The sequence below is a fragment of the Perca flavescens genome, chromosome 5 (assembly GCF_004354835.1).
Source record: "Perca flavescens isolate YP-PL-M2 chromosome 5, PFLA_1.0, whole genome shotgun sequence".
NCBI classification, from domain to species: Eukaryota; Metazoa; Chordata; class Actinopteri; order Perciformes; family Percidae; genus Perca; species Perca flavescens.
Window position 1 is genome coordinate 39,916,132 of NC_041335.1, and position 12,090 is coordinate 39,928,221.

The 12,090-nt window shown below is 42.2% G+C and overlaps 1 protein-coding gene and 1 pseudogene across 1 annotated transcript in view; one reads left to right on the forward strand and one right to left on the reverse strand.

Moving 5' to 3' along the window:
- The window catches only part of LOC114556327 (neutral ceramidase-like), a 6,820-nt gene extending 6,297 nt beyond the window's left edge, over positions 1–523 (reverse strand). Inside the window, exon 1 of the mRNA XM_028579230.1 lies at positions 503–523. Within this exon, the coding sequence (XP_028435031.1) occupies positions 503–523 (21 nt within the window). The remainder of the gene's footprint in view (positions 1–502) is intronic.
- Positions 524–1,001: 478 nt separating this feature from the next.
- LOC114556328 (scavenger receptor cysteine-rich type 1 protein M130-like) lies at positions 1,002–10,131 on the forward strand (annotated as a pseudogene).
- Positions 10,132–12,090: the final 1,959 nt, after the last annotated feature.

Genomic DNA, 12,090 nt, shown 5'->3' on the forward strand with positions numbered 1-12,090 from the left:
AAGAATGCAAAATCTACAATTTTAATCATATGTACATTCTAACAGTGAAAGACAGAATCCCAAAGAAAATTCCAGAAAATCACATCATATGAATTTATTAAAATTGATAACCATCTGATGAGGAAAAACAAGTATTTGACCCCCTGGACAAACAGCAAGTATTCTGGCTCCTACAAGCCAGTTAGTCTTTCTTTAAGACACAGCCCCAATCCGAACCAATTATCTACATCAAATACACCTGCCTCACCTCGTTACCTGTATAAAAGACACCTGTCAACACCCAAACAACCAGCATCCAACATCACCACCATGGGCAAGACCAAAAGAGCTTTCTACGGACATCAGGGACAAGATTGTTGATCTGCACAAGGCTGGGATGGGCTACAAGAGAATCGGAAAGCAACTTGGGAGAAAAGATCAACTGTCGGTGCAGTTATCAGGAAATGGAAGAAGCACCACACCACCGCCAACCTCCTCGGTCTGGGCCTCCACAAGATCTTGCCTCGTGGGGTGTCCTGATCATGCGAATGGTGAGGAATCATCCCAAAACCACAAGGGGAACTGATGAATCAACTGAAGGCAGCTGGGACCACAGTTACAAAAGCAGGTTGGTAACACACTACGCCGTCATGGATTGAAATCCTGCAGCGCGCGCAAGGTCCCCCTGCTCAAGAAGAAACATGTACAGGCCCGCATGAAGTTCGCCATTCACCACCTGGACGACTCAGAAGAGGCCTGGAAGAAGGTGATGTGGTCAGATGAGACCAAAATAGAACTTTTTGGCCTCAACTCAACTCGTCGTGTTTGGAGGGCAAAGAACACGAGTACAACCCAAAGAACACCATCCCCACCGTCAAGCATGGTGGTGGCAACATCATGCTTTGGGGTGCTTTTCAACCAAAGGGGCGGGACAACTCCATCGTATTGAGGGAGGATGGGACGGGGCCATGTATCGTGGAATTCTGGACCGACATCTCCTTCCCTCAGTGAGAAAGCTGAAGATGGGTCGGGGATGGGTGTTTCACATGCGACAACGACCCTAAGCACACCGCCAAAGCAACAAAAGAGTGGCTGAAGAAGAAGCACATCAAGGTTCTGGGTGGCCTAGCCAGTCTCAGACCTGAATCGATTGAAAATCTTTGGAGGGAGCTTAAAATTCGAGTTGCCAGGCGACAACCTCGGAACCTGAATGATTTGGAGGCTGTCTGCAGGGAGGGTGGGCCAACATCCCTGCGAAATGTGCACAAACCTTGTCACCAACTATAAAAACCGTTTGACATCTGTGCTGGCCAATAATGGCTTTTCTACAAAATATTAACATGCTGTTTGTCAGGGGTCAAATACTTGTTTTCCTCATCAGATGGTTATCAATTTTAATAAATTCATATGATGTGATTTTCTGGAATTTTCTTTGGGATTCTGTCTTTCACTGTTAGAATGTACATATGATTAAAATTGTAGATTTTTGCATTCTTTGTAAAGTGGGCAAACCTGCAAAATCAGCAAGGGGTCAAATATTTATTTCCCCAACTGTATATATATATTAATATTTGTTAATTCCTTTGGCTACAGCCTTAGGCTAAACATTTGAAATAATATGAACAATATGATATTCAAACTTTTGACTGCTTTCTTTAATAACTAAATAACACAATACTTGTACTTTACTTTCAGTACATTAGTAGTAGATTTTAAAATAAACTACTTGCAATACTCAAGTACAACAAATGTTGACTACTTTATTACTCCTACTTAAGTGTTGTGCTTAAAGAGAACTTCTACTTCTACTCAAGTCACTTTGTTGATAGAGCACCTCTACTTTTACTCAAGTACTGTTGTGTGTGTGTGTGTGAGAATGTATGTGTTTGTGTGTGTCTTTATGTGTGTTTGTGTGTTTGTCTGTTTGTATGTGTGTGTGTGTGTGTTTTGTCTCTGTGTCTGTTTGACTGTGTGTCCGTATGTGTGTTTTTTTTCTGTGTGTGTGTGTGTGTGTGTGTGTGTGTGTGTGTGTGTGTGTGCGTGTTTGTGTGTGTTTTGTGTTTATGCGTCTCTGTGTGTGTATATCAGTGTGTGTCTGTGTTTATGTATGTGTGTGTGTCTGTAGATCTATGTATGCGTGTGTGTGTGTGAGAATGTGTGTGTGGTATGAGTGTGTTTGTGACTTTGTGTGTGTGTCTGTGTGTTTGTGTGACTGTGTGTCCTTATGTGTGTTTGTGTCTTTGGCCCAATCCCAAAGTGAGCCCTGAGGACTAAGGACTAAAGACTCACAGACTTAATTGATCTCAGGTGCTAAGTGAGTGAGTGTGTGAGGCCACATGGGCTCAGACAGGTATAAGTGGGATTGGGACAGCACTTCACAAGAGATCACATGTTACCTTGGCGACGTTTAATAAAAAAAAAGATGTTGCTGACACTTGCCGGTTTGGGAATTTTCATTTTAAGTTTGTTTGCTTTCCACACGGCCAAGGCACAGGAGATGGCTGCGTGATTCCACATTATTTCAAGCTCTTGTTACAAGCTGGAAAACAGGTTGGTCTGTTCCGTGGCCGTGTGTCATGCTGTTGTTTACTTTTGTAATTTCCGGATTTCCACACGGTCTCCAGGATAAACGTCTGGCGCTTTGAACTGTGGGTAAATCCCTTTGGTGAAGTCTGCATCGATGCAGACTCACGGAAAAAGGGCTCGGTAAGTGTGTACTCAAACCCTCACGCCCTTTGAAATTCGACATTGGGACAACCCTAAGCCCTTACAATTTCATGAGCGCACCAAAGTCCGTGAGTCTGTGAGTCCGGACTTTGGGATTGGGCCATTGTGTGTGTGTGTTTGTGACTGTATGTTTGTGTGTAAATCTGTCTGTCTGTGTGTGTGTGTGTGTGTGTGTGTGTGTGTGTGTGTGTGTGTGTGTGTGTGTGTGTGTGTGTGTGTGTGTGTGTGTCTCTGTATGTATGTGTGTGTGTCTGTGTGTGTGTGTGTCTGTAAGTGTATATGTGTGTGTGTGTGTGTGTGTGTGTGTGTGTGTGTGTGTTTCTACTTTCTACTGATGTTTACCTTGTGATTTCTCCTCAGGACTCCAGGCTGAAGGAGAACTCACCTCAACAGGTACACAGAGACAGAAAAGACCAATAAAGAATCAGCATTTACACTTTCATCTTTTTAATTAAATTAACTCATTCTGCTGATGACTCTCTGGTTTCTGTTCAGAGTCTGTCAGGTTGGTGGGAGGAGCCAGTCGCTGTAGAGGAACACTGAGGAGGTGAAACAAGGAGAATGGAGACCAGTGGGTTACTGGTACTCTGACTGGACCCTGAAGACAGCAGCTGCTGCCTGCAGAGAGTCAGACTGTGGCTCTGCTGTTTCTGTAGAGAGAAGAGTCCTCAGACAGATCTGTGTGGGTGATCAGCTCTGTCTGTGTTGAGTCTGGATCTACTCTGAGGGAGTGTGCTGCATCATATTACTCTTCCTCCTTCTTTAATCTCACCTGTTCAGGTAAACCCATCAAAGACATGAATGAATGAATGTTTTATTTTGAACAACATACAAAAATAAACAACAACTTAAAAAAAAAAAAGTATTTCACGGTCTGTGTGTGTGTGTGTGTGTGTGTGTGTGTGTGTGTTTGTTTCCGTCTGTGTCCGTCTGTGTGTGTGTGTGTGTGTGTGTGTGTCTGTGTGTGTGTGTGTGTGTGTGTGTGTGTCTGTGTGTGTGTGTGTGTGTGTGTGTGTGTGTGTGTATGTCTGTGTATGTGTGTGTTTGTGTGTGTGTGTGTGTGTGTTTGTTTCCGTCTGTGTCCGTCTGTGTGTGTGTGTGTGTCTGTGTGTGTGAGAGTGTGTGTGTCTGTGTGTGTGTCTGTGTGTGTGTATGTGTGTGTGTGTGTGTGTGTGTGAGAGTGTGTGTGTCTGTGTGTGTGTATGTCTGTGTATGTGTGTGTTTGTGTTTAAAGGGTAAATACTGTTTTTCAACCTGGACCATATGTTCCTGTTTTTCAGTGTTTTCCAAAAGATTAGAAAACTATTTGTGGTGGTGTGTGTCTGTGTGCGTGTGTGTCTGTGTGCGTGTGTATGTCTGTGTGTGTGTGTATGTCTGTGTATGTGTGTGTTTGTGTGTGTGTGTGTGTGTTTGTTTCCGTCTGTGTCCGTCTGTGTGTGTGTGTGTCTGTGTGTGTGAGAGTGTGTGTGTCTGTGTGTGTCTGTGTGTGTATGTATGTCTGTGTGTGTGTGTGTGTGTGTGTGTGTGTGTGTGAGAGAGTGTGTGTGTCTGTGTGTGTGTGTATGTCTGTGTATGTGTGTGTTTGTGTCTGTGTGTGTGTGTGTGTGTGTGTGTGTGTGTGTCGGTGTTTAAAGGGTAACTACTGTTTTTCAACCTGGACCATATGTTCCTGTTTTTCAGTGTTTTCCAAAAGATTAGAAAACTATTTGTGGTGGCGGGGTGTGTGCGTGAGCGCGTGTGTATAGGTGTGTTTGTGTGTGTGTATAGGTGTGTGTGTGTGTGTGAGAGAGTGTGTGTCGGTCAGTGTGTGTATGTGTGCGTGTGCGTGCCTGTGTCCGTCTGTGTGTGTGTGTGTGTGTGTGTGTGTGTGTGTGTGTGTGTGTGTGTGTGTGGTCTCTTGTGTGTGTGTGTAGGTCTTTGTGTGTGTTTGTGTGTGATAATGTGTGTATAGGTGTTAGGGCTGGTCCGAATACCATTTTTTTGAGCTTCGAAGCTTCGGTAGTAATGAGCATTGAATATTGGAAGCTTTGAGAGGGGGCTGAACATATTATTATCTCTAATAAAGGCAGGAATCTCTATGTGTCTGTTTGTTTGTTTGCATTTTGATTATTTTCAGAACCTTTCATCCAAATGACTTCACAAGGGGAGTGCAGCAGTGCCGTGATTCGATTGCAATATAGATAGACAGGCCAGACGCTGCGTTCAGAATTAATAAACTTTTAACCTCTCGAGGATCACCGTCTAAATCAACGGGACACTTTGTGACTGGGGCGTCGCTGTAACATCGATACAACTTCCACTCATGAGCATTTTCATAACTTTAAAGCATTAAATCTTCAAAATATACAGCCATGTCTATGTGTGTGTGTGTGTTTGTGTGTGAGAGTGAGTGTGAAAATGTGAGTCGAAATAACAAGATAATGATGCTGATTTGTAAAAAGTATGAATCCATACTTCATCAGGTCTGTCTGCAAGAACACAAACAAACAACTTTTAAAATGGTTGTTTTCTGAATGGAGTTTGGATGGATCAGAGCTATGCTAACGTTGTAGCTGGTCCATCAACACAACAGACACATTATTTCAGAACTTATTAGGTAGTTTTACTCTTCCCAAAGAAAGCTTCTTTAGCATCTGCTGACTGTAAATAATGAGGAGCTACAGACAGCTACAATCATCTGTTCCTCCATTTCTGCTTCAACAACGTGAGGACATCAGGAGGATCTAAACTCTTTCAAGACACAGCGTCGCACACATTTCTTTCTCCAGTTCAAATATTTCAACTCACGCGAATACACGGCGACGGCTTGAATGACACAAATTTCGTCTATTTGCGTAATTCCATTGAGTTTGTATGTTATCACTTCACACTTTACCTGGGGGGTGTGACCACGGCATAAAGAGGAGTGCTGTTGTTAATGATGTCTGGTGTCTTTTCTCTCTCTCTATTGTATCTTCTATCATCTCTCCAGACTCTGTCAGGCTGGTGAATGGGACCAGTCTGTGCTCAGGCAGACTGGAGGTGAAGACTAACCAGTCTACCCAGCGCTGGTCCTCAGTGTGTGAAGATGACTTTGACCAGCAGGATGCAGAGGTGGTCTGTAGGGAGCTTGGCTGTGGGGCTCCTTCAGTCCTCCAGGGGGTGCTCTATGGAGAAGTGGAGCCTCCAATGAGGACCAAAGAGTTCCAGTGTGGAGGCCATGAGTCTGCTCTCCTGGACTGTAGAAGCTCAGGCTCAGATAGAAACACCTGCTCACCTGGAAAAGCTGTTGGACTCACCTGCACAGGTAGAAGAGGAGCTGCAGCTCTGATTTGGTTCATTTCTGTTCTAATGAAACTCACTTTGTTCTTTTGCTGATGACTCTCTGGTTTCTGTTCAGAGCCTGATTCTGTCAGGTTGGTGGGAGGAGCCAGTCGCTGTAGAGGAAGACTGGAGGTGAAACAAGGTGAATGGAGACCAGTAGATGGCCGATACTCTGTCTGGACCCTGAAGACAGCAGCTGCTGCCTGCAGAGAGTCAGACTGTGGCTCTGCTGTTTCTGTAGAGAGAAAAGAGTTCTCATACAGATCTGTGTGGAGGATCAGGTCTGTCTGTGTTGAGTCTGGATCTACTCTGAGGGAGTGTGCAAGATCAGGTTCCTCTTCCTACTTCTTTAATCTCACCTGTTCAGGTAAACCCATCAAAGACATGAATGAATACATTAATAAATGAATGAATGAATGAATTAATTAATTAATTAATTAATTAATGTTTTTATTTCGAACAACATACAAAAATAGACAACAAAAACTTAAAATAAAAGACACAAAGTATTTCACTGTAAAAAATAAAAGCTAAATAAATAAAAACTGTTCAATGAATAATTGTGTCTGAAAGAAAGTATGAAGAATGTAAATCCTTCCAGAGTAGTGGAGGCATACAGTTGTTATACATTAAGTTTACCGTCAAATCAGAAAATTATCACAGGCAACTACTATTTAAAATATAGTGGAGTTTATTAACTTAAAAATTATCAATGGCCGATCAATTAAACAAATAATCCTTCGATCAGAGAGATGTGTGAGTGACAGAGAGATGGAGGGAGAACAAGTAAATGTGTGTGTGTGTGTGTGTGTGTGTGTGTGTGTGTGTGTGTGTGTGTGTGTGTGTGTGTGTGTGTGTGTGTGTGTGTATCTGTGTGTGTCGGTGTGTCTTTGTGTGTGTGTGTTTGCGTCTGTGTGTGTGTTTGTGTCTGTGTGTGTGTGTCTGTCTCTGTGTGTATCTGTGTGTGTTTCTGTGTCTGTGTGTGCGAGAGCTGTGTGAGTGATAGATGGAGGGAGAACAAGTTAAGGAAATGTGTGTGTGTGTGTGTGTGTGAGTGTGACACGTGCAGTGTGTAACCGGCCTAAGAGAGATCTCTGCTCCGGAACAACAATCTTTGACATTGGTCCAGCATTAAGAGAGATCTCTGCAGTCAGCAGCTGTGAAACAAGCTACAATGTTAGTTAATAGGACAACTGTTCAGCTTGTATTTACCTTCACAGATTAATATTCTAATTGTCTGACAACATTATGGAAAGGATTAATGTTAAAGAGTAAGATCACTAAACATAAAAACATCCGCAAAATTGTGTTGTATAGACCCACCAGACTCCATGTAAATAAACAGTCATTTTATCATCATAAAATACAGTGCGTTTAAAGTCGAGAAGAATAAAAAATGAAAACCACTGAAAAAAAAGACATTTTAGGTCGTTTTTCGACTTTTTCCAACCATCACAACTCTAGTTGTGGTTGAATTAAACACAAAGTTTACAGATTTACATGTGAAAATAGTCTGGCTCTATGCACGCTAAAAGTACTGTTTTTCTAAATGGAGTCTGGTGGGTTTAGTGTTGGCGACCTCAGAGCTGTTTCTGGTTTAACAGAAAGGTCTTAAAGAGGTTTTAAAGGTCTATCTCTGTAGGGATCCTTTCAGAATGTTGTCAGAAACTTAGAATAATAATCGGAGTCTGTCAGCAGCAACAACTTTTCAAGAATTTTCAGTGGACCAAATTATACAAGAATACATTGCTGACTTGTTACGCTCATACTCCCCATGGCGTGCCCTTCGATCAGCAGGCCAAAGTCTCTTAACGGTCCCAAAGACTCGCTATAAAACATGGGGAGACCTGTCCTTGAGGCTGTAGCCCCCAGACTCTGGAAGGCCTTGCCCCTTGCTCCTCCGTGTGGCTGATTCTGTTGATTCTTTTAAAAGGCAACTCAGGACACTGTTATTTAAACAAGCATTTAGTTGATTGGGCTTAATTTATCTTTGACTTTTTAAATGTTTTATACTCATCCAATGTATTTCAATGTGGTGGTACCTTGTGAAGCACTTTGTAATTTAAATCTGTGAAAAGCGCTCTGTAAATAAACTTTACTTACTTACAAATTGACGATGCACATTTGTCCCAAAGGGGGACATTGCAGACAGAATTGAAGAATAATGCATTAGCGTGCTCACGATGACCTACATTATATACTCATGTGTGTGCTCTTTCGTCTGTCACAGTGACAGTCAGTGGTTTCCATTGGACTGAACTGTAAAGTTATCCAGGACAATGACATCCTGAAGTGTAGAGAAGTGGACTTGTTTCTGGAAGCTTCAAACTGTCTGTCTGTCTATCTGTCTGTCTGTCTCTGTGTTTATAGACCTGCTGCTTCAGCCCAACATCTCTGTGGCCTCCTCCATGGTCGGGGTCTCTGAGGAGGACCAGCAGGAGGTGTTCCAGGTGTTCTGGGGCTCCACCTTCACCATCAGCTGCTCCATCCAGCCACAGTACCCAGGTGGCTCCTTCCAGCTCACCTTCACCTCCTCCAACTCAGCACACAACTACACCCAGCCAGCTGTCAATCACTCTGCCCACTTCCTGTTTCCTGCTGCAGAGCCCGCCCACCAAGGAAGCTACAGCTGTGTTTATCACCTCTATGTTTTCTCTCATAACTTCTCCTCTGAGAGCCGTGTGCTCTCTCTCAGCGTCATGGGTAAGCTGACTGTTTACAGGATGTGAAAAGATGATTGGTCCAAACTGAGTGAAAATGATCAGCTGACAACATGTTTCTGGACTGACTTTATGACGACCGTCATTGTGTTACACGTGTCGGATAGTAATCAAACTCATACAAAGTGTAAAAATGGTAACAGCTAACAATGAACTGAAGGACAGAGCATGTTTGGTTACGAGGATAACTCTGGTTCTCTGAGAACTGAGCGAGGTTTTTCACTATGAGAATCACTTTCTGATGTGACCAATCACAAAGCACTGACCATGGTATGATATAAAGTAAATATGAAGTGTACTAAGTGTGAGAGTTACGTGTCCATGTTGAAGTGATTTTAGATTTCAGGTCAGTTTGTGTTTAATGGGAGCTGTTGGACTCATGATGTTGTGTGATGAGTTTACTGTCCATGTGTTCCATCAGATCCGAGGCCTCTAATCATCAGAGCGATCCTCCTGCCACTGATTCTGCTGGTGGAGAACATTGTCCTTTACTTCTACTGCAGGGTACAGACTCTTTCTCTCTCTCTCTCTCTCTCTCTCTCTGTTGTTTCAAAAACTGAAACAACACGACACTGTTTGTTAAACGGAAGAGAGGAGTGATGCAGGAAGTCACATCTGTGTGCTGTCATGTCTCTCCAGGCCAGAAGGGGGCAGCTGCCGTGCAGACACAAGAACATTGATCTCCAGGCCAGCAGGGGTCAGCTGCCTTGCAGACAGGTGAACATTGAGCCGGATTATTATAACCTGGGCGTCCCTGCAGCTGAAGGAGGGCCGACTGAAGAGCAAGGAGCTCAGGGAGCAGAGTAGCACCTCCAAGGAGCTCATGAAGGTTAAGCATTTATGCAACTTTTTACCCCCACTTGGAATAATTCGCATTTATTTTCCCTTACAAAACTTAAATACATTTTAATTGGCACATGCTGGGGACTTGTGTACAAAATCTGGAGTCTCTGGGGCCAATCTGTGAGGAAAAATGTAAATTTTATTGAAAAGCATTATTCTTCCCAAATGTCCAGACCCTGTTTTAGGGACCCAGTAGGGGTCCTTAGGATAGACCCAGGACCACCAGAATTGGGTCACATATTCTACAGAACTCCTTGATTTGGAAAAGGTTCCAAATCATTTTTCAATTTTTTTATTTTTACTGAAACCCCCTGGTATTCCCAAAATTTTTAAAGAGCTTTGCCATTCGCAAGCGCAATTAGAGGGTAACTACCATTTCACCCTGGACCCTATTTTACTATGTTTTTGTGTCTAAGTGACAGATGGGAACAACCATCTTTGACATTAGTCCTGTATTAACCCTCCTAACCCCAAAACAGGTTTTGTTAAAAGATTGCCAAAGAAAAACCACATACCCTAGAAAGTAGCTGAAAAAACAGAAGTTAACCTTCAAGGTACAACTGGGAAGAGTGGTCGACAACCTTGAAATAGCTTCCGCACTCTACAATTTTTAGTATCCACCCAGGCCAAACTTTCCCATGCGGCCATCTCAATTTCTTCGGTTTTTCCAGCAAGTCATAACTGAGATAAAGAAAAGAGTCTTATGAAAGTCAAGTATTAGTCGAGTATCACAGCCATTCCAGATGGTTCTCTCCTCAAGACTAAAGTTATCTGCATGTACTGTTGATGTGATCTGAGTTACCACCGGATTATGTCAAGTCACAAACACCACTTGAGCTTTAAAAAATTGAAAAACATGCCTTTTAAAGTACATTTAGAACAGATAAAAAATGTGCCATATGCGTTAAATCAAAAGTCAAGTACAGACAATCATACAATTAATCACAATCAGATGATTTCGTGTTGACATCCCTAATTAAAATAAATGGAAAAAAAGAATTGACAAAAACTCAAAAGTCTTTGATTACGATTTTATCGTGAAATACCAGAAAACGTTCCAGGTTGGAGAACAACATCTGGTGCCATGTTGACGATCTGTTGGTGTTTGGGATTAAAGAAATACAATGAAGGAATCAAAGTCATGTAGCTCACACACACAGTACAATATTAAACATCAGAGGCTGTTTTCAGACACATTTCATCTCATTTCATAAGAATGGTTTGTTTTTGTAGTTTAGGAATTTACTTATTGTGTAATGATGGATTTTGCTTACTTTTGTAATTAATGCTTTTTCCTATTTCATGAAATCCAGTTCAGCCCAAAGATTCGAGACAAAAGCGAAACCGTTTAAAAAACATTGTAGGAAATGTTGAAGCAGTCTGAACCGGCCCATCTCAGCTCAACTCAAACCAGCTGATGGTGTCGCTGTGACTCAGCTGGTGTAGTCTCTAGAGGCTGGTTTATAACGTAAGAGACGTCTCCTGTTTCTACAGCCAATAGAGAAGTCAGCTGGTGGAGTCTCTAGAGGCTGGTTTATAACGTAAGAGACGTCTCCTGTTTCTACAGCCAATAGAGAAGTCAGCTGGTGGAGTCTCTAGAGGCTGGTTTATAACGTAAGAGACGTCTCCTGTTTCTACAGCCAATAGAGAAGTCAGCTGGTGGAGTCAGCTACAAACTGTAGAAACAAAATCATCATCACAAATCATTTTATTTCTATGTAACAAACTGTCAGCTGGTGAAATGTCAGAGTTTTAGACGGAGGCTCAACGAGCGCCGTGAGCACGGTATGTGGTGGAGCGAGCTAGAGAGAGACTGAAGAGAGAAGAGCAGCGTTAGAACAAAGCAGAGAATCAGAGAAATAAAACCTAGTTTTCTCTGTTTCATCTCTACTAGAAATGCAGCTGTAGCAAGTATCTCACTATCACTCTCCTCGTTCATATCTTAAGATGCTACAAATAATATCAGCTACAAAAAGCCAGAAAAGTCTTAAGTTAGATCAGAAGTCCAGAGAGTGGTTTCTATGGAGATGATCAACCGTCTCGTCTGATTGGTGGAAACTGGCAGCTTTCAGAACGCTGCAGACCGGAGACTCTCAGGGAGACTTAAGTTTACTCTCATCTCGTCCTCAATCTTTGGTCTGAACTGGACTTTACAATTGTTGTTTTAATATTTCAGGAATTTACTTATTGTGTAATGATGGATTTTACTTCTTTTTTTTTTCAATAAATGATTTTCTTATTTTATAACAATTGTGCAGATATTTGTTGTCAGGATTTTGATTATTTCTGTAATTAGGCATTTTTCATTAATTATGTGCTTTAAGCAACATTGTGTAACATGTGTATTCTTTGTAAGTTACACAGTGTGAGAACAGGTGATCAGATGCAGAGGGGAAATGACTGAGACAACTTTCTCCCTGTTGCAGTTAGATTTTTGATTAAGTAATAAATTAAAGAGATATTTTGTTGATTTTAAGTTAGGTCTGTGTCATGGCAGTGTGTGCAGATGCAGACTGAT